This window comes from Chlorocebus sabaeus, chromosome 16 (assembly GCF_047675955.1).
Source record: "Chlorocebus sabaeus isolate Y175 chromosome 16, mChlSab1.0.hap1, whole genome shotgun sequence".
NCBI lineage: Eukaryota > Metazoa > Chordata > Mammalia > Primates > Cercopithecidae > Chlorocebus > Chlorocebus sabaeus.
In genome coordinates this window covers 59483651-59507406 of record NC_132919.1, presented here as the reverse complement: position 1 = coordinate 59507406, position 23756 = coordinate 59483651, and the positions used below count along the sequence as shown (strand labels likewise).

Sequence of the window (23756 nt, the reverse complement as noted above, 5' to 3'; positions counted from 1 at the left end):
TCGTGAGAGATGATTAGCCCTGACACTCTATCAATTTACAATGAATAAATAATATTCACCAAGTTTTATGTTTAAAAAGAAAAAAAGATTAATCTTCCAGTTAAATATGGCAGACTGAAGACATAATTCACCTAAAACCCCATAAAGATAGAGAGAACAGGAACAGATACAACTGCAGATGAGAGAGGTCCCAGGAGGTAGCTTAATTTCTTTTCATCTTTTCTTCCATTACTGATTTAAAACTCTAATCAGAAAACTCAACCTTGTATAACACTAGAACATTCTAAATGTTACTTAAATTTAAAAGAATCACTTTTCTCTGGGAGTTGCTACAGGTCCAATTCTCAACCCACCCCCGTAGACTTCAAAGTCAGCTTTGCTTTCGTTTATGGCAGAAGAAAAACTAAGCCAGAGGAAGACTATGAGCCGATAATGAGGCTACAGACCACTTTGGTTAAACTGCAACCTTAAAACATACCTGTGTGTCACAGTCAGGCCGAAGATTAAGTTCTTCACAGCATTCCCTAGATAGCCTTAAAAATATATATTCCTTTGTTTTTTCTTCAATAGTAGCTTCATAAACCTTCTCTTTGGTTCCCTGGGTCTGTCCTAACTTCTGTTTAGGGACTGGTAATAAATAAACAGCATTGACTTTGGTCATCACCAGTCGTCCAGCCAAAGTATCTTCAGAAAGTGTTTCAGTAAGCTTAAAGCGACCAAAAAGTTGTCCATTCTGAGCATACTTTGCACCTCCAGAAACGCCAGTGAGCATGAAGCTTGCTAGAATCTGCAATTGCACTTTAAGGTTGAACCTAAACCAGAAGTAGAAAACTAGTTTGAATATTTTACATACAAAATATATAAAAACTAGAATAGTGAAAGTAAATCAAATATAAACATAACAAAAATTAAATCATTACATCACTTCCACTTCATTGAGCTAAAAACTGTATTTTTCTGCCTTTAATACAAGCTGGAAACAACAACACTTTTTTTTTGAGACAGAGTCTCACTCTATCGCCCAGTCTGGAGTACAGTGGCATGATCTTGGCTCACTGCAACCTTTGCCTCCCGGGTTCAAGAATTCTCCTGCCTCAGCCTCCCAAGTAGCTGGGATTACACACGCCCACCATGCCCGGCTAATTTTTGTATTTTTAGTAGAAACAGGGTTTTGACATGTTGGCCAGGCTAGTCTTAAGCTCTTGATCTCAGGTGATCCACCCACCTCAGCCTCCGAAAGTGCTGGGAGATTACAAAGGTGAGCCACTGTGAATGGCCAACAAAACATTTTTTTAAGTGAATGAACTCCCACGTAAGTTACATAAAGATACATACTAACTTGTGTTGAAGAATATGCACATTCAAAAAACACCAGAGTATTTAAAATGAAACTAAATGTCATTTTTGAAAGTAACATGAAATATTATGTACTAATTAATATAAAAGTCTGTTTGAACACACCATTGGGACAATAAAGACTTTGAAATCACCTGGAACCAGAAGGAAACACATTGCACTGAAAATTACAATGGACTTTAAACCAATTGCTTTCCAAGTAGAGCTTATCAACAGATTCAAACCATAAAATATCTCTTTCAATAATGTTAATGAACATTTAAAATAAATTTTCATTCATGGCTACATGGAGGCAGGTCTCATGCAGGAATTACGGAAAGAGAAGTTAAGGCCTATCTTATTAGACAATGGTTGGTATACTCCCTCACACTTCCATGTGTGCACGTGAGTGTGAGAGAGTATGTGTGTGAAGGCAGCACAGAGAATCAAGATTAATTTACACAGTCAAGAAATATAGAGCCAGACATGGTGGCTCACGCCTGTAATCCTAGCACTATGGGAGGCTGAGGCAGGCAGATCACCTGAGGTTGGGAGTTGAAGACCAGCCTGGCCAACATGGTGAAACCCTGCATCTACTAAAAATACAAAAATTAGCCAGGTGTGGTGGCACGCACCTGTAATCCCAGCTACTTGGGAGGCTGAGGCAGGAAGAACACTTGAACCCAGGAGGCGGAAGTGGCAGTGAGCCAATATCACGCCATTGCACTACAGCCTAGGCAACAAAGTGAGATTCTGTCCCCAAATTTTAAAAAAAAGAGAGAAATATGAAGTGAAAGAAAGATGTAAACTAATTAACAGTTCTCCTTCGCTGTTCTGAAATGGTGCTGTAAGAGGTAAGACAACATGGTAAGAAATGGTGGCAACATTTTCTCCTTTCTCTTAGGTTTGTCTTAGTCTGTTTTGTGTTGCTGTAACAGAATACCTGAGACTGGGTAATTTATAAAGAACAGAGATTAATTTCTTACAGTTCTGGAGACTAGAAAGTCTAAGATTAAGGGGCTGGTATATGGTGATGGTCTTCAGGCTGCATCATCCCATGGTGGAAGGCAGAAGGGCACGAGAGTGTAAGCAAAAGCAACGGCAAGAGAGGACTCAATTCACTCTTCTAACAGCCCACTCTCATGATAAGGGGCCCACTCCTGTATAATCACATTATCCACTCATGAGGGTAGAATCCTCATGGCGTAATCACCTCTTAAGAGTTCCACCTCTTAATACTGTCCCCATGGCAATTACGTTTCAACATTAGTTTTGAAGGAGACATTCAAACCACAGCATTCTGCCCACAGCCTCCAAATGCATGTTCTTCTCACATACAAAATACATTAATTTCATCCCAATAGCACCTAAAAGTTTTAACTCTTTCCAGGATCAACTCAAAAGTCCAAGCCCAGAGTCTCAACTAAATCAGATACAGATAAGACTCAAGGCACAATTCATCCTGATTCAAATTCCTCTCAGGAGGAATTTGTCTGTGAAATTAATGAGATACATGCTTCCAAAATACAATGGTGGGACAGGCACAGGATAAACATTCCCATTCCCAAAGGGAAAACTAGGCAAGAAGAAAGGAATAAGTGGTTCCAAGTAAGTCCAAAATCCAGAAGTGCAAACAACATTAAGTCTTTTTTCTTTTTTTTCTTTTTTTTTTGAGACGGAGTTTCGCTCTTGTTGCACAGGCTGGAGTGCAATGGTGTGATCTCGGCTCACTGTAACCTCCGCCTCCCAGGTTCAAGTAATTCTCTTGCCTCAGCCTCCTGAGTAGCTGGGATTACAGGCATGCACCACCATGCCCAGCTAATTCTGTATTTTTAGTAGAGACCGGGTTTCTCCATGTTGAGGCTGGTCTCGAACTCCTGATCTCAGGTGATTCACCCGCCTCGGCCTCCCAAAATGCTGGGATTACGGGTGTGAGCCACCGTGCCTGGCCTACATTAAGTCTCAAAGCTGAAGAATAATCTTTGCTTCCACATCCCACATCCTGGCATACTGGAACAGCAGTTGGGCTCCCAAGGCCTCAGGCAGCCCTGCTTCTATGGCTTTGCTGCACGCAGTCCCCCCAGAAGCCCTCACAGATTGAAAGTCTTGCATTTGTAGCTTTCCCAGGCGAGAGCTGCATAATGCTGACCCTTCAGTTCCGGGGTCTCGGGATCTAGACCACTCCCAGGGCTCCATTAAGCACTGTCCTAGTAGGGGCTCTGCACAGTGGCTCCGCCTCTGCAACAAGTCTGCCTGGGCCCTCAGGTTGTCCAATACATCCTTTGAAGTCTATGTGGAGTGACGATTCTGGCCAACCTGGTGAAACCACATCTCTACTAAAAATACAAAAGTCAGCTGGGCGTGGTGGCACATGCCTGTAGTCCCAGCTACTCGGGAGGCTGAGGCAAAAGAATTGCCTGAACCCAGGCGGCGGAGGTTGCAGTGAGCTGAGATCGTGCCACTGTACTACAGCCTGGGTGATGGAGCAAGATTCTGTCTCAAAAAAAAAAAAAAAAAAAAACAGGAGGCCATGTGTGGGGGCTCACACCTGTAATCCCAGCACTTTGGGAAGCCGAGGTGGGAGGATTACTTGAGGTCAGGAGTTCAAGACCAGCCTAGCCAACATGGTGAAAACCCGTCTCTACTAAAAACACAAAAATTAGCTGGGCATGGTGGCCCAGCCTGTAGTTCCTAGCTACTCAGGAGGCTGAGGTAGGAGAATCACTTGAACCCAGGAGGTGGAGGCTGCAGTGATCTGAGATAGCGCCACTGCACTCCAGCCTTGGCGACAGAATGAGACGCCATCTCAAAAAGAAAAAGAAAAAAAAAAAAGAACCCTTACTTTATTCATGCTTTCTTAAATGAAATTAAAATTTTACTTTCCTTTTACTACCCATATAATATGCAGAGTTTAGGGGTCATTAAAACTTTCTTAGAGGGAGGAGATTACTTCAGAGTGCAAGAAATTCTTGATTCACAAAGGACCTCTTTTTGCTAAGATGATGTACATGATGTACAGTTTTCTTATCTTTTTTTTTTTTCACTATACAATCAATGTCTTCTTCCTTTGAACTCCCTCTTCCATGGACTTCTGTATGGTAATGCTCTCCTAGTTTTCTTCCTACCTCTCCTAGCTGCTTTCCATCTCCCATCTAAGCACCAACTACTTTCTATAAGCTCCACCCTGCCTTCCTTCTACTCTGTAAGTTCTTGCTAGGTCACCCTCTCCCAGATCTCCCAGCTCAGGGCTGTAAATCCAGCTGTCAAATGGACACTCTTGTTTATATGCCCTTTAAACTCAGTATATGGAAAACTGACTATCTGACCTCCCCAGTGTGACCCAACCCAATCTTCCCATGTATTAACAACTTAGAAAATGGCACTATCATCCATGTAGGTATCCAAGCCAAAAATCAAGTCATCCTTGACCCTGCCTCTCTCACCAACCTTCATTCATGCAACACAGAATCACTATGCCCTGTTAGTTCCTCATGGCCCTGTTAGTTCCCCTCCTTCCTAATTCATCTGCATCCTAACATTTTTAACTTGCATTACAGACTTCTAACCCGACTTCCTGTCTCAAATCTGTTCTCCACACCCCCATCAGAGGATCTCTGAAAAATGCAAATCTGATAAGTAGCTTTCTATAGCTGAGGACAGAGCTTCTCTCTCATCTAGCCTGTCCCCACTACACAAGCACCCTCCACTGCAACTACAGTAAACAACTGGCAGCTCCCCAAAACCCTATGCTCTTATTCTCATATCCTGTTGCCTTTAACCAAATATTTTTGTCCTACTTCTTTTTCTTTTTTTTTTTTTTTTTTGAGATGGAGTTTCACTCTTGTTGCCCCAGCTGGAGTTCAATGGCCCCATCTCGGCTCACTGTAACCTCCACCTCCTGGGTTTAAGCGATTCTCCTGCTTCAGCCTCCTGAGCAGCTGGGATTACAGGTGCCCACCAGCAGACCAGGCTAATTTTTTGTATTTTTAGTAGAGACAGGGTTTCACCATGTTGGCCAGGCTGGTCTCGAACTCCTGAACTCAAGTGATCCACCCGCCTCGGCCTCCAAAGTGCTGGGATTACAGGTGTGAGCCACCGCGCCCAGCCTTGTCCTACTTCTAAACCTGACGAATCCTTACCTGTTTCTCAAAGTTCGACTTACATTCCATCTGCTCTAGAAAACAGATGTGAGCCCTTCCTTGACTTGACTACCCTCCTTGTCTCCACTAAGCTGGGAAAGTGCCTCTTCCACGGGGCCCTTGTGCATTCCTCCAGTACAGTGCTGATCACATTTTATTATAACCCTGTATTTACGGGTCTCTCTACCCTACTGGATTACAAACTTTTAGGGGACAAGCAAACATATTTTGCTTGCCTTAGAATCAGCAGTGACTAGCAGAGAACCTAACGCCTTCAATATTCAATAAATTTTGTTCACTGAATTAATTTTATGTTTTTCTAATAATCTGATTTTTTTCCCAAGCACCATATTCCCACTTCAGCCACTTTATATTATTTCCTAACATATTCTTGAAATCCTGTCATATATTTCTCAACTATCTTAAGCCATATATTTTTTTTAATAGTTTTTTGTTTTGTTTTTTGAGACAAGGTCTCACTGTCACCCAGGCTCGAGTGTAGTAGCACAATCTTGACTCACTGCAGCCTTGACCTCCTGAGCTCACGCAATCCTCCCACCTCAACCTCCTGAGTAGCAGGGACCATGGGTGCACACCATCACGCCCAGCTAATTTTTGTATTTTTTGCAGAGATGGGGTCTCGCCATGTTGCCGAGGCTGGTCTCAGACTTCTCGGCTCAAAAGACCTGCCCTCCTGGGCCTCCCAAAGTGCTAAGATTACAGATGTGAGCCACCGCACCCAGGCCTTAAGCCATATATTAAAGTTTCACTCATATCTATTTGAGAATCGCCATCCCAAAACACTTGATCACAATTTAGCAGGCATGAAAAGTTAGTCTCACAGTTTAGAGCAACAAGAGAATCCTCTTGTGACATTGGTTGTGTCTTGTAACAAAATTCTTGAGGTAGAGGCACTAGAAGTGCTAAGAAATAAAATAAAAGTCTTAAGAAATGCAGCTTTTCCCACAGAAAATTCATCACATGTTCAAGATGCAGACATTATAGACTTTCTAGTAGAGGTTATAGCTAATAACAATTAATTTGTATAAAAGATTAACAGGCTAAAACTAAAATTATGTTAGTAATCTTAAATATTAAAATACATTTTGAAATTTAATAACTCAGAAATACCTAAACTAGAAAATATATCCTACAATTAACAAAGATATTTCTTAATAAGAAGAAAAACGATCTTTTCATTGTTGCATGCTACATTTTAAAATCAACCTTAAAGTTTACATAATCCCTAACCTTTTAGGGAATGGCAGAATTACAGTCAACTGAATACTCAATAGACTTAAAAAGATACTTCTATGCTAATGAGAAATATGGCTCTATCAACCTTAGCAACAATTCTATCTCTTGAGTGCAACTTTTCAAAAATTTCAAACCTACAGTGTTTTCATTTCAGGTGATTTCTGACTATATGAACAATAAAAATCAACCAAAGTAATAAAACAATCCCTGAGTTTACTAAAGCAGAGCAACAGAACAGAGGTATCACCAATAGAAGCAGCACCCATCTAAACGATGAAATGTGCACCCCACACCAGGCCTGTTATGTCAGCTGTTAGCACTGAGAAGCCAGGCACGATGACCCGATGAGGCATGCACAGTTTAATGGACACAATAGCTTCAGCTAAAGTACATTTCTTTTGAAAATGCATCTCTTAAAAATCAAACAGATTTCACTTCAAAGTAGAATCATTATTGAACACACACCAACATGTGACTGAGTATGAGAAGTAAAACAAACAAATCTCAAAAGAAAAGCATTTTCTAAAACTTAAATGAAATGAAATGTAGTATTATCTTTATCACTTACACACATCTCACACTAAAAAAACCTAAGAAGAAATTTCTGGACTGCTTTGAAAAAAATCATCCCCTAAAAAAAAAAAAAAAAAAAAAAAACTAGGTTATTAAATCCAGCCTCAAACCAAAATGTATTTTACCTAATCTTGGGAGCCTTTTTTCAATCTACTTTCTAGAAAGAAATGCTAAAATGACCATGTAAAAGGCACAGTCTGATGGGATTTTGCTCTGTCGCCCAGGCTGGAAGGCAGTGGTGTGATCACAGCTCACTGCAACCTCAAATTCATGGGTTCAAGTGATCTTCCTGCCTTAGTCTCTTGCAACCCTTATCATCGAAACGTAAGAAACTAGTATGAAGCTCCTTGATACTACTTTCATGATTAGAAATATTCTGCTTTGGCCTGGTGCAGTAGCTCGCACCTGTAATCCCAGCAATTTGGGAGGCTGAGGTGGCTGGATCACCTGAGGTCAGGAGTTCAAGACCAGCCTGGCCAACATGGTGAAACCCCATCTCTACCAAAAATGCAGAATTAGCTGGGCATGGTGGCACTCGCGTGTAATCCCAGCTACGCAGAAGGCTGAGGCAGGAGAATTGCTTGAAATCGAGAGGTAGAGGTTCTGGTGAGCAAGACTGCACCATTGCACTCCAGCCTGGGCAACAACAGCAATACTCCATTTTAAAAAAAAACAAAAAGAAAAAGAAAGAAAAGAAAAAAGGAAATATTCTGCTTAAACTGTCAAAGTTCACAGAAGACTGATAAATTCTCAGGACCTTGGGAAATATCCTACTAATTGTGTGGCACATCTGACCACAACGTCACAAAGAGGCAAACTTCAGTGTGTTCAGAACACACTTATTACTGTCAATACATACCCAAGTCATTTAGAGAGATGAGTCAATATAGGCATACCATTGTCTCCTACCTCTAAATTGGGTTTCAAACCACAACAAAACATTCTTCATGATTCTAATGGTGACTTGGGTTTGCTCTGATGACTGGTATTGATTGAACAGACAAGCAAAATGGCCCCGTCAGACACACTAGAGCACAGTCCAAAGGCCAAAGCCAACCTTCAGACTGTTTCTGTATAGCCCTTAACTGACAGTGGATTTTACAAAAAACAAAAAGAGAAGAAGAAATGCAACCAGGCCTGTATGAAATTCTCAAAGCCTAAAATATTTATTAGCTGACCCTCTACAGAAAAAGTTACTGAGCCCTGCACTACACCATAGCTTAGCAGCTACACAGAGACCTCCCCCAAAATTTTTAAAAATATATCTTAGTTATGTTATTTATACTTAAAGAATTAACAATCAAAGGTAAATTAAATTCAAGGCAACATTAAAATGCATATAAATATTAAGTTTAAAGAGTAAGGAGAAAACAAAATACTCTTTTAAGCAACAAAAGTCTGTCACAGACTTTTGAAAATCTTTACAATCTATGTCTACTTGCTTACAGATGCATTCTGAGAACTCTAATTACTATTGGATCTGTTTCTTTGTATGTGTACCAATTCTGCACTGCACTTCACTAACATTTACAGGCCTGCCAAATTGAGAAATTTAATTTACCAGCCTTCATATCCAGGGTTACCTTTAGGTGAGAGTATCACCAGAAATTCCAGAATTCTCTAGCACAGTAACTACTTGTCACATGTTAGGCAGGTTGCAATAAATTATCATGTATATCTTGAAGATCCTTCAAAACTCTTGTGTAGTTGTGTACAGAACACATCAATAGTGATCCGGCTGATTTACATTCAGTTTGTAAATATCCCTATTTGAGTCAATAAATATGATATAACTTTAAAGATTTAAAAAAACAGAAAGCTCAGAAGTTCCTATAAAAACATTCTACACTATCTTACCACTGCCTTACTGCAATCTCTTCTTTTCATACCTAAGGGCTTTTTACACCATGAGCAGCAAGTGTTGCCACTAATGATGTACCAGTTTCCTTTACATCTCTTTGTTCACATTTTTTTTTAATTATAAGAGCAATATATGGTCATTACAGAACACTTCAAAAGTAGAGAAAACTATTACAACATAAAAATCACCTGTTAGTCCATCAACCAGAACATTTTGCTTTAATTCTTTCCAACATTTTTATACACAAATACATACATGTATGTGTATAGGCATCTATATAAAATTAGAATGGCAATAAGGTGTTATAACTAGCATATTTTCTTCCCTAATATTATATCATGAGCATCATCACTGTATTAAAAATTCTTCAAGAACATAATTTCAAGTTATATAACATTCAATCACATAGCTCTATCATAATTAACTTATTCTTCACTACTCTTTGAAAGACATGTGTCCAGAGATCTTTGACCTGATTATTGCTTCATTATGATTCCCCATAAGTAGAATTGCCACAACAAAAGATTCAAACTTAAGGTCCTTGATACAAACCGCCAAACAGCTCTCCAGATAGATCACACAAACTGGGCTGGGGCAGGGGCTCATGCCTGTAATCCCAGCACCCTGGGAGGCCAGGGCGGGTGGATCACTTGAGCCCAGGAGTTCCAGATCTTCCCTGGGTACTATGGCAAAACCACATCTCTACGAAAAATACAAAACGAAGCCGGTGTGGTGATGCACACCTGCAGTCTCAGTCACTCAGCCTCTCCAGTTAGGCTGCAGAGGATCACCCCAGCCCAGGAGGTTGAGGCTGCAGTAAACTAAAATCATGCCACTGCATTCCAGCCTCGGTGACCGAGTGAGATCCTGTCTCAAAATAGTAACAATATTTTTTTAAAAGATCACACCAACTTAGTTTGCCATCAATGCTAATATTTTTAAGGCCCTCTCATACTGGCTTTGAAAGCCTTTCAAGATACTCGAACAGTGCACTTTCAACTATCCAGTTTCTTTTTTTTTTTGAAACAGGGTCTCTCTCTCTCTCACCCAGGCAGTGATATAATCACAGCTCACTGAAGCCTAGACCTCCTGGGCTCGTGCAATTCTCCCGGCTCAGCCCTCAAGTTGACACACGTCATGCCTGATTATTTAACTTTTTGTAGAGATGAGGTCTCACTATGTTGCCCAGGCTGGTCTCAAACTCTTGAGCACAAGCAATCCACCCACTTCAGCCTCCCAAAGTGCTACAATTACAGGTGTGAGCCACCACGCCCAGCCTTAGATACTCGATCAGTATTTAACCTCTACAATTTTGTAGGGTTTCTCCTTTTATCCATTCAGACTAGTTTCCGCTTTTAAAAGATTATTCTGAATATAATAATGCTAAGCTTGTTGGGCTTTACATGCACATTCTAAAGTAATGGAATGATTCATAAACCTTAATAAAATATTAAACAAATAAAAGTTAATATATAATTTTTTCTGAATTCCTACTATGATACTCAAAAATAGTCTCCAGGATTCCGGTAAGCTTTTAAATTCTATTTAATCCCAATATTTATGATTTATCATGGTGTTCTTTCCTAAGGAAAAGGAATCCATGACAATATAAATAATACAGATGATACAAGTCACTGTCCTTCTTATTTAATAAACTAACAGCCTACAGACACAAGTGATAAAAGCCTTTTAAGAGACCATCAATGGGCCAGGATTTAGTCTTAGAGTAATGAAAACTAGACTCTGACTTTGTAAATTTTACACGTATTTAATTTGAAACTAGGTATTTTCAAAAGTTAAATCATAACTAATCTATAGGGTAACCAAAGTATCTGTAAGTTTTCACTTTCTTTTCCTTTTCTGAATATACTCTTAATGAGTGTTCAGTATTTATTATTAATACTAATGATAAGGAACCATAAGGCATCCTGGAGAAGAAAAATATGCTGGTTCAGCTGTATTTATAAGTAAAACTACTTATAAAAATGAATTCAGGTCTCATAATTGTGGTTCAGTTTTTAAGGCTTGTCTCCAGTTTATCCAAAACATATTAACAGACAGCTACTACCAAATACAACTATTTCACGAACATCTTCCCTCACCCTAACTTTCTTTTCTGAGATTATTTTTCCTAAAATAATTCAAATAAGCTTTTGATTTAAGCACTTGGTCTTAACCTGTGGCATATGGATAAAATGTAAAATATATTAAGGTATTTATAAGCTGCTATAAAGCTATTTTATTATCAACTCGTTTTCCTGAAAATCTAAATAATTTCATTCTTAAAACAACTTTTCAAAATATGTGGTCTCTTTCAGTTGTTGTATATCTGTCCAACAAATATTCATTCAGTGCTTGCTGCGACTACCATTGACTGAAAGCTCCTTATGAGCAGGAGCCACAGATTTATACTCCCGGCATGTGGCAAAGAGCTTGTCCCCTAATAGATGTTTAGTAAGGTCTTATAGAAATGAACTATGTGCTAAAAAAAAAAAAGGGATACCATGGTGAGCATGATACAGTTCTTGCCTTAAGAAGCTCGTATTTTATTTAAAGATAGAATACAGTTATTGAATAACAACCATTTACTACCTGTCTTCACTTAGGCACACTTCCATTTTAAAGATTAAAAATACCATCCAAAGGGGAGAGTTTTTGTAAAGTAACTTACTTGCTGATTTCTTTATACTGGGCTATCTCCTCAATATAAAGAAGGTCATGTAACCGTGACTGATAGTTGCTCTTGGTCAATGATTTGTCTAAAACGGACTGGGTAAATAGCTGGTCAGCAGAGAGGGGAATTTGGTATCTGATAAGAAGGCTCTTCTCCAAATCAGTAGTTTCATTAGGTTCAAAATCTATAATAGTCTTAGAGGAAGAATCCCAACGTTTAGCTGTGGTTACTAGCTGCTGTTTTGCATGCATCAGGTATTCGAGATCTAAATGGAAACAAAAAACACATTTATAAAGAAAGAGAACATTAAAATTTTTAAATAACATTAAAATTCTTAAATACATTACATATTCTTGTATGAGAATTGTATATGGTAGAGCTGAAATTCTTAAAAACTTAACAACACAAATACCCATTGACTATTTTCCCCATATCAAAAAACAAAACAAAGTAACATTAGTACAAATCCATGTTTCAAAAAAAAACTTTTTATAGAAATTAACATTTTTAATATTAGAAATATTAGACTATATAATTTCTAGAATTTCTAGAAATACTAGAAATTATTAACATTCTTAAAATACAGATTAACATTTAGAACTTAACTCTTCAGTCAAGAGAAATCTGATCTGCATGAAAAAGATATGATAAATTCTTCATAGGTTTTATCAGATGATAATCACCTTCTCTTCCTACTACCAATACCCATCCCATTATAGAAAGAGAAGATCAAAAACTGCAAGAGGTTAAATCTTTTCTTGTGTGATAAAGCACAATGAAACTACAGTATCTTAAAGTCAACTTACTACAAACAAAAATCTTTTAGAAAACATTGATGTAAAACACTGCTAAGTCCTTATGAAAATGCAGTACAATGCCATTCAAATGTCATTTCCAAAAAATCCAGGTTAGCCTCCATTAAATTATACTGTAAGTAGGGCACAATGTCAAAACAAATGACTGTTCAAGTTCTGACATATCAGGGAAAAAAAAAGTAGCACAATACCAGCACAAGATGAAACCCATAGTAACATCAACTCTAAGCACTGGGTTGGCTCACTCTATATGTAGAACATGTTACTTTTCTATTGAGTGAAACATACATACACCCATAAAAAGAAAACTTAACCAAAAGAAAAAAAAATGTAACCTTACTGACATATTACACCAAGATTTTGACATAATTGGAAAGACGGTTTCACAACTCAGATTAAAATTTTAGGAAGAAATAATTAAAAGTTAGACAAAGATCGGTCTCCAAAGTACAAATTGTCCTAAACTCTTTTTGAAATGACAACATAATGCGTAATTGTCATGTCTTTTTTAGTGAGAGATTTGGCAACATTTAAATGTTACGTATATATTATAAACGTGAGCCTAGTCATGCACCAAGATTAGTGACTCAATAGTGGCAAATAGCTTATGCTAATAATCTTAATAATTTCTAACCTTTGCTCCTTGAAAAGGCATTTTTACATGCCAGTTTTATTTGTCAAATGGCAACACAAATACCATTATAACGATCAAATGTAAAGATGGTCTGCTTATTAAAAACTTGCACTTTAAAAATACTCTGGATTGGGGCTGCGCACAGTAGCTCCTGCCTGTAACCCCAGCACTTTGGGAGGCCAAGGCAGGAGGATCACTTGAGGTCAGGAGTTCACGACTAGACTGAACAACATAGCAAGACCCTGTCTCTTAAAAAAAAAAAATTAAAATATACGATAAAATTAGCTATCATTAAAAAAAAATACTCTGGATTGATGGTCTGTCTTTGCAATAGCCTCACAAGCAGTTGTTTTCTAATGTACACTAACCACATTTTCTTCCTAAATCACGTTGACAGCCAGGTACGATGGCTCACACCTATAATCCTGGTACTTTAGGAAGCTGAGGTGGGAGGATCACATGAGGTCAGGAGTTCCAGAACAGCACTGCCAACATGGAGAAATCTGGTCTCTATTGAAAATACAAAAGCTGCCGGGCACGGTGGCTCAAGCCTGTAATCCTAGCAGTTTGGGAGGCTGAGGTGGGTGGATTGTCGGAGCTCAGGAGTTCAAGACCAGCCTGAGCAACACAGTGAAACCCAATCTCTACTAAAATATAAAAAATTAGCCAGGAATGGCAGTGTGCGCCTGTAATCCCAGCTACTCAGGAGGCTGAGACAGGAGAATCAGTTGAACCTGGGAGGCAGAGGTTGCAGTGAGCCAAGATCGTGCCACTGCACTCCAGCCTGGGCGATAGAGTGAGACTCCATTTAAAAAAAAAAAAAAAAAGGAAAGAAAGAAAAGGAGGGAGGGAGGGAGGGAGGGAGGAAGGAAGGAAGGAAGGAAGGAAGGAAGGAAGGAAGGAAGGAAGGAAATACAAAAATTAGCCAGGCATGGTAGCAGGCGCCTGTAATCCCAGCTACTTGGGAGGCTGAGGCAGGAAAATTGCTTGAGCCCAGGATGTGAAGGCTGCAGTGAGCCGAAACTGCACCATTGTACTCCAGCCTGAGTGACAGAGCAAGACTCTGTCTCAAAAGAAAAGGAAAAAAAAAAAAAAACTTTGAAATTGAAAACTGCCATAATTATCATTCATTAGATCATAGCTACAAAAAGTATTGAAATTTTATAAATGCCAATACCCCTAACATAGATTATACCATCACTAAAGATCAGGGGCTAATTATTATCAAAATAACAAGGAGGTATATAATTTTTGTCCTTAATTCAAAAGCCAAAAAGAGAAATAGCGTATTACAGTGACATATCAAATAACCAACTCTTTAAAAATAAATAAAAACTGCCGAGCGCAGTGGCTCATGCCTGTAATCCCAGCACTTTGGGAGGCCAAGGTGGGCGGATCATGAGGTCAGGAGATCGACATCATCCTGGCTAACACGGTGAAACGCCATCTCTACTAAAAAAAAAATACAAAAAATTAGCTGGGCGTGGTGGCGGGCGTCTGTAGTCCCAGCTACTCGGGAGACTGAGGCAGGAGAATGGCGTCAACCCGGGAGGCGGAGCTTGCAGTGAGCCAAGATCACGCCACTGCACTCCAGCCTGGGCTACAGAGCAAGACTCTGTCTCAAAAAAAAAAAAAAAAAACAAAAACAAAACTTAGCCGGGCGTGGTGGCGTGCATGTGTAATCCCAGCTACTTAGGCAACTGAGGCAGGAAAATCACTTGAACCCAGGAGGCAGAGGTTGCAGTGAGCCGAGATCGCCCTGTGGCACTCCAGCCTGGAGACAGAGCCAGACTCCATCTCAAAAAATAAATAAATACTAAACCCTACATAATAGTAAGGAATCTATTTAGTATGTAGTTTTTAAAGGAGATCTAACTACTCTTTGGTGGTGGGGAGACTGTATTTCATAATTTTATTTTACATTTCACTTTAATAAAATTAATTCAGACTATGCCTAGATTACTATTATGTTCATATACTTTAAAAACTTACTAGTTACTCCTAACTGATGCTTAAGTAACTGAGACAAGAACAAACCTAAAATGACAGAGCTTTCCCTTGAAAATGCTTTTTGAATCACCTACCTAATATACAAACAAAATGCAGAAAGCTTTTCTACTCTGGGTTAACAGTATTTAGGCTTTTGGGGAAAAGTGGCATGAGCAATAGTAGTGTTTGTTTTTCTCATTTTATCTATATAGTACCAATTCCCACCTTGATTTTATGAAATTCTTAAATGCTTGTATCAAAATATCACACATACTTCATAAATGTATACAACTATTATGTATCCATAAAAATTAAAAATTGGCCGGGCGCGGTGGCTCACGCCTGTAATCCCAGCACTTTGGGAGGCCGAGGCGGGCGGATCACAAGGTCAGGAGATCGAGACCACAGTGAAACCCCGTCTCTACTAAAAATACAAAAAATTAGCCGGGTGCGGTGGCAGGCGCCTGTAGTCCCAGCTACTCGGGAGGCTGAGGCAGGAGAATGGCGTGAACCCAGGAGGCGGAGCTTGCAGTGAGCTGAGATCGCACCACTGCACTCCAGCCTGGGACTCCGTCTCAAAAAAAAAAAAAAAAAATTAAAAATTAAATGTTAAGTGTCTTTAGCAGGTAGCACAGGAATTTCAAAACAATTCTCAAACAATGCTAAATTTTATTCCATTTACTTTTTTTAATGACTTTAAACACAGTGCAGGGGAAAGGAAAAGTAGAGGAGCAAAAAGAATCTTGAAAAAAAATCCACACATGCCAGCAACAAAAAACCTACAAACTACTTATCTGTCTTCAACTCGGATGTCAAAAAATGAACTGTGGCCAGTGACTACTACTAAGGATACTGTATGCAAAACCCATTTCTCTTTCCCTACTTCATCTGAATTTGAGTCAAACTTCCAGCTCCATTCCTCTCACTTGTACAAAGAAACTTACTAAATTGATTTAATGACCCACCTAACCTACAGTGCTTAAAGGTCACTTAGGAAATAGAGGAAGGACGTGGGTCCCTTATGGGGACACTGGGCATGACTCCTACTGGGGCTCTTTGTCATCTCCACCAACAGCACATGCGTACCTGCTAACACCTCAGCACTCAGGGCAGCCTGAGACAGTGCATACTTGGCATGCATTTTCTTCAGCCTAGATTAGGCTAAAGCGAAAAACACTGGAAAGTTGATAAGTGGCCAGGTACGGTGGCTCATGCCTGTAATCCCAGCACTTTGGGAGGTCGAGGAAGGCAGGTCACCTGAGGTCAGGAGTTCAAGACCAGCCTGGTCAACATGACGAAACCCCATCTCTATTAAAAATACAAAAAAAATTAGCCAGGCGTGATGGCTCGTGCCTGTAGTCCCAGCTACTTGGGAGGCTGAGGCAGGAGAATCACTTGAACCCAGGAGGCAGAGGTTGCAGTGAGCCAACATTGTGCCACTGCACTCCAGCCTGAGTGACAGAGCAAGACTCGGTATCAAAAAAAACCCAAAAAGATGAGAAGTAAGCAGGTTAGGACCAATTTCATAAAATCATTTAGGAATTTAACTTTTACACTGACTTATTACCAATTCCTATAATAATAAATCTCAAAGCAAACTCAACAGAAATTACAGACCTATGGAATGTGTTACCCTGAGATGTGCTAGGCAAAAACTATAAACAGATTTTAATAGAAATCTGTAAGAAAAAGTTAAAGATAATTAGAATACACCTAATCTTTTGAAGATAATAGTCTTTTGAAGGGGTTCTGCTATCAAAAATAGAATTCAAGGTTGAAATAACTAGTCTGACACAAGATACATTTCCCAACTTCCCTTGGCCTTCTGACCCTGAGAACAGCAGTGCCTGCATTTCAACCATATCTTTACTATTCTAATAAAGCATCCAAAGGTTGGTTTGTTTCGTCTTGAAGTATACAGTACAGCAGACTTGAAAAATACCTTTAACAGGACCTGGAGGGTAGATAAGAAGAAAATAAGGGGTGGGGAAATCGAGTGTTCTAAGTATCCAGCACAAGGGCTGACATATAAGAGGCAGGCAATAAATGGGTGTTAAATATGGAATTTATTAAAACCTGCTATATTTATCTAGGAGTTAGACAATGAGATGAAATGCCTCCTAATTCCAAAATCAGATACCACACTCTTCCTTAGAAAATATTTTGGTATGTGGCTTTACAAACCTTGACTGCCCAAATTAACAATAAAATAAAATCCCACAGTAATCCCAAACGACCGCTTCAGTGATCCATTTCTATACCCTTTCTTTCACCCAAACTGCCACATGGAAGCAAGGTAAGTATCTCTCAGCTTGTCCATGTTAACTGTCCCTATTTCTCTCTCTGAAAGAGGCTAACAAAAAGTTAAAACAGCAGAGTAAGAGCATTAAGAAATACCTCATGTTTTTGGCCGGGCGTGGTGGCTCAAGCCTGTAATCCCAGCACTTTGGGAGGCCGAGACGGGTGGATCACGAGGTCAGGAGATCGAGACCATCCTGGCTAACACGGTGAAACCCCGTCTCTACTAAAAATACAAAAAACTAGCCGGGCGAGGTGGCGGGCGCCTGTAGTCCCAGCTACTCGGAGGCTGAGGCAGGAGAATGGCGTAAACCCGGGAGGCGGAGCTTGCAGTGAGCTGAGATCCGGCCACTGCACTCCAGCCTGGGCGACAGAGCAAGACTCTGTCTCAAAAAAAAAAAAAAAAAGAAAAAGAAATACCTCATGCTTTTTACATGCTTCTATTCAGTTTTGTTTCCTTTATTGACAAACTAAGTCTATTTTTCTATTACTTTTCTGATTACATAACATTATGTAGATATGTAATATGCTCTTCACTTACCAACAACTTCGGCAGTTGGGAATACTTTCTAAGATAGACTAAACTTTAATGCTAATGTTAACATAGACAGCTAGACTCAAACTAGAGATATATATGATATCAAGTGTCCATATTTAACCACAAGAGTTCATTTTCAACATGCTGCTTCCAGATACTCAAAACAGAATTCCAAATCAATTTTGCCAAACAAAAATTTTCCATTAATCAAGTTGTGGTATAAACCATAAGAATGCAGTCTGTTTTCTAAACAGGGGATAACTCACTAGCTTCCTTCCTGTGCAGATGCCTTTTGCCACATATTTTTGAAAAGCATATCCTTCGTCCAAAAACTCTTTTAGTATATAGTGTCTTTTAATGAACCTGAATCTCCCCAACAAGGGGAAAAAAAAAAACTAGAAAAAGCAAAGAGTTTTTTCCTAAAGAGTTTCCAGGATTGCCAAAATGACTAGAGAAAAAAAAAATGTTTGTTCATGGCCTACAAATAGAAAAGGTCTGGATGCTTGAGGTATAGTGACAGTAATATTAAAAAAAAAAAAAAAAAAAAAAGAAAGAAAGAAAGAAAGAAACCTAAAACCTATGTTTATCTTCCTCCAATTCAAATTTGAATTAACTAAAGTAGGATTTTTAGTTCAATACTGAACAATGAACTAAATAAATATAAACATTTACTATATAACTTAAGTTTCAATGAGTAACACTAATATTACTAAGTTACACGAATATATCAGTTTGACAGACACTGAGAGCCAAGGATTGAGCTACACTGTGATTCTCTAAGAGAGAAATAATGATGCTGCATTTCTAAACTTATTTGTACAAAGAATTCTACACCTTAGGTGTTACTATTAATTTTAGTGGAACACAATTTAGAAAATGCTAAGCTAACAGACAGCCTAGCATGGTCCAAATTTATAACTTTATGCAAGAGAAATATGTTTCCAGCATTCATTTAAGGACAAAAACTTGCTTAAAAACAATGAACAGCCAATCAAGTGGAGTAGGCAATAAATATTTCCCACTGAGAAGGAGTAATCTCTAAAAAAAAGAAACAGGCTGGGCACGGTGGCTCACGCCTGTAATCCCAGCACTTTAGGAGGCCGAGGCGGGTGGATCATGAGGTCAGGAGATCGAGACCATCCTGGCTAACACGGTGAAACCCCGTCTCTACTAAAAATACAAAAAACTAGCCGGGCATGGCGGCAGGCACCTGTAGTCCCAGCTACCTGGGAGGCTGAGGCAGGAGAATGGCGTGAACCCAGGAGGCAGAGCTTGCAGTGAGCCGAGATCGTGCCACTGCACTCCAGCCTGGGCAACAGAGTGAGACTCTGTCTCAAAAAAAAAAAAAAAAAAAGAAACACACTGGCCGGGCATGGTGGCTCATGCCTATCATCTCAGCACTCTGGAAGGCTGAGGTAGAAGGATCACTTGAGCCCAGGACTTCAAGACCAACCTGAGCAACACAGCAAGAACCTGTCTCTACAAAAAAAAAAAAATTTTTTTAATTAGCCAGGCATGATGGTGTGCACCCATAGTCTCAACTACTTAGGAGGCTGAGGTGGGAAGATCACTTGAGCCTAGGAGTTTAAGGCTGCAGTGAGCTATAATCGTACCACTGCACTCCAGCCTGGGCAACAGAGCAAGACTGTCTCTAAATAAGTAAGTAAATAAATAAATAAATAGAGATATTTCCCAATCCAATTCCAGTTTCATGGAATCACTATGTTTTCTTGTGTATGCAAAAACCAAATTATATTATAATGTATAATATTTTGAAAACTGTTTGGAAATATGACAGATTCCAGACCTAATTCAATTCCCAATTGCATTTGGCCAACTTATACCTGGAATGACACTTTTCTCCTAATTTCAGGCCAAGGAAGATCCACTGATGAACTGGCTGAGGCTGAAGATCAAATTAGCCAGGCTGTCAGATTGTCACCAATTTAACAAAGTAGTTATCTTGCTCTCAATGTCTCTGAATGTTGTCCACACAAGTATTCCAGGAAAAGATACAAAATAGGACACTGCCATTTTACATCTTTATTGTCTCAGAACATTTTATAAAATTGTAATTTCACATAAACAAATTGTTTGCCCGTAAACATATTTTCTGCTGACAAAGACTCTCCCGTGCTAATCAAAACACTAACTGTAATAGTACTAAGATAAAAGCAAGAAATAAATATTACACTACTTATATTCTGCTTTCACTTCTTCACAATTCTGTTTGGACTCTCCACATAATCACACTGAAACCAATGTAGTCACGTAATAAAAATTTTAAGAATTAACAAAATGGTAAGATATTCAATGGCATCAATTTTAAGGGTAGGGAAGTTATCAAAGAGCTAAAAATTAGCATAAGTCATTATGCTGATGACTAAAAAAAGTTAGCCCAATGTCATCTAGCTTGACTAAAACCTAGATCTAAGTTTTCCTTTCCCCAACTTTCAAAATCTTACATAAGAAAATGCATTTTATAGATTTCATAATGTTCGTTATTTTTCCTTTGTCTTTAAACAAATTTCACTATGTGAAATCATATTAATGTTTCCAAATTAGTTCAAGAAAATGCTTAAGTTTTTTCAATTATTTTCTATCACAAGATTTAAAAGCAAAATCTTAAAGGAAAAAAGGCAAACTACAAAGAAGTCACTAAAAAAGGGATATGGTATTATAAAAAAAAAAGAGGAGGATATCCTCGTCTGTATAAATCCCCTCTACCTCTGAATGAAATGTAAAACTTAAAACATTTTCAAACTGATATATTAGAAACATCAGAAAGGAGACTCTCTGTTTCTTCCCGCTACCAGGCTCAAAACATCAGTCATCTTGGAAAACTACGCTTTCAACTCCTACATTGTGTTCTGTTGCCAAGATCTGCAGGCACTGTGGCCTCAAGGACTCGGGTCTTCATCTCTGCTCTTTAAGTCCTCTACTTGCACCCTAGTCCGAGTCCTCATTCTAAAAAACAAAAACAAAATAAAGAAACAAAAAAAAACCCAACTCTTCTCTTTTCCTCCTTTCTTCCTTTCGTGTATAAGCCAGAAATTATCCTAATCAAGGCTAATTATAAACATAATAGCTATTATTAACTAAATGTCTATTATGAGCCAGATGTTGTACGAGGCTTCGGGTTCTCACAATAACCTGTGACAGATATTACTAGCCCCATTTTACAGATGTTTCCCCATGAAGCCCAGAGAAGCTGAGTACTCTGCCCAGGCTCACATACGTAATAAGCTGAAAATCAGGATTCAAATCCTATTCTATTTGACTCTGAATTTTGTCCACTGCTCTTCTTCTCCAACTAGAAAAATAACACATATCTGAGGCAGAAGTAGTCAAAGTACTTTTACTCTTCTAAAAGCCTATGAAAGTACCCCGAGTTCTTCTTCATCAACACCTTCTCTAATTATCGTCTGTTTTAATAGTATCGTTCTTTCACATTTTACTGCAGACATTTAACATTTTACATTATTAATTAAATATTTTATTAACTAATAAGAATTCTTGACAACACTTATAAACATTTCTATGGGTAAAGGAGTCTGAGCTATAAGCCACTAATCTACAAGCAAACTTCTAAAATACAACCCACATGTAAGCCAAGAACATCCTTTACAGTTATATTTGAGAGTAGGAAATGTATGTTGGTCTCTCTTTATGACTTAAATCTCTTTATGATTTAAAAAGGATGCTGCCTAGTGGTTCTCAAGGTCTGGTCTCTAAAAGCAACTTACTAGTATGGGGTAGGCAAACTACAACACGAAAGTCAAATGCAGCCATTGTTTTTGAAAATAAAGTTTTATTGGAACACAGTCACTCACACCCATTTGCTTATGCATCGTCTATGGCTGCTTTCTCATTACAACGCAGAGCTCAGTAGTTGCAACAGAGATCACCTGCCCTGCAACACCTACAATATTAACTGTCTGGCCCTCTGCAGAAAGAATTTGCCAAATACTATGCTAACATATACAAGCCAAATACTTTATTTTTATTTTATCAACTACCATATCTATTTAGCTATGGAAATTAATTTATTCTGATTCCAAAGAGTACTGAAAAGATGACAAAAATACACACTACAGAATAAAAGCAAGTAAAAGGGATCCAAGTCAGTGGGAAATAAGGGTAAGGTGAAGTCTGGGTAGTATCAGTACACACAGAAGAAGATGTCACCGAACAATTGTTAAATTTGGGCACCATCATTGTTTCAACCTTACTAGCAGCTAAAGTAAAGAGGAAGACAGACCAATTTCACCTTTTCGCTATTTGCAAAAAAATAAAAGTCTAGCATTTGCTCATAAGAAAAACAACTTCTTCTAGGTTCTCATGAATGGCACATTATGGTACATAGTAAAAAACATCCTCCACAATATGGTTAGTTATAGTCAATACAAAGACAAGTTTCATACAGTTCTGCTTTTTGAAGTGTTTGTTAAATAAATATTTAGTTTTTGTTAAACAGAATAGAACACCTATAAATCCAACTAAGAGCAAAGGAAATGTGGGCTAACATGTCCTTTCTTTGTCCTGTTGGATCTTGGCATAAAATTTAGGTGTAGGCAATAAATTGAAAATGTACAAAGTCATTTCTTATATCACACTTACATGTTGAAACCAGGGATCTCTTTCCAAAAACAAAGAGCAGATTTGATTAAAGGCACCTTGGCCTCCTTAACACTAGTGGATGCACAAAATGATTTATGAAGGCTTATTATATTCAAGACTTTTCATTCAGAAATAATGTACTAACATCAGCAAAGTTAACTAGTCAATAGGACATGAAAATAAACATTGTAGGTATATACACAATTACCATTAAAATGATATTCTACGCAAACTAATATTGAAAGATATTACTGTGCTAAAACCATCCTACTGTGAAATGAAATTGGTAGATCAAAACAGGCCTGATCATCTACTCAAACAAGTTGGGGGAACCCCAAAGCTCAAGCTTTGCCTGGTGGCTCTATGAAGAAATCAGGGCACAGTGTGAACCATTATAAGCCCATTACACAGTAAATAAGTCAATTAATCTGCAATTTTTTTCATTATTATTATTCTCTTCCTATCCATGGAATATATTCAGGGGCCAATACATATCTTTAAATGTTGCTTTTTAATACATTGTATCAGGAGAAAAAAGTCTAAATATTACCTTCTGTAGAAGCTGCATCAATCATTACTCTTTGCATGAGTACTGGTTCCAATCCAAAGTCGAAAACTATGGTTTGGCGAAAAGTTCCAAATATTTCTGTGTTAAATGCTATCCCGACTTTATACACGTAATGATCTAATCCATTTTGGGCCATCTTTCCTCCTATCCATTCTTGACAGTTTTCTGGGACTTCTTGTGATACCTGGGTAGTACTATCTCCGGCAGATATTGCAATGATACTAAAATGAGGACGATGAGCATCATAAAGCAATGCTACACGATACAGCATTCTTGCAGGCTACAAGGAAGTTAAAATAATTCATTGAGTACAAGGGGGTGAAAAATCTAATTGTAATTGGGCTCTTCAATGAAAATATCTCCATAAGGGACTTTTACTTCCCCAAGCTTCTACGATACTATGTTAAAACACAAATTGTGCTTATAAGCCATTTAAGATAAAAATCAGAAGGGTT

The 23756-nt window shown here is 38.5% G+C and overlaps 1 protein-coding gene across 6 annotated transcripts in view; it reads right to left on the bottom strand.

The window, feature by feature from the left end:
• Positions 1-23756, bottom strand: part of HELZ (helicase with zinc finger) — a 175380-nt gene that overhangs the window by 94912 nt on the left and 56712 nt on the right. For all 6 annotated transcript variants that reach the window (XM_008012026.3, XM_008012025.3, XM_008012033.3 and 3 more), the window contains 3 exons: positions 23284-23581; positions 11837-12104; positions 479-812 (listed from right to left, as the gene is read on the bottom strand). In XM_008012026.3, the coding sequence (XP_008010217.3) occupies positions 479-812; positions 11837-12104; positions 23284-23581 (900 nt within the window). The remainder of the gene's footprint in view (positions 1-478; positions 813-11836; positions 12105-23283; positions 23582-23756) is intronic.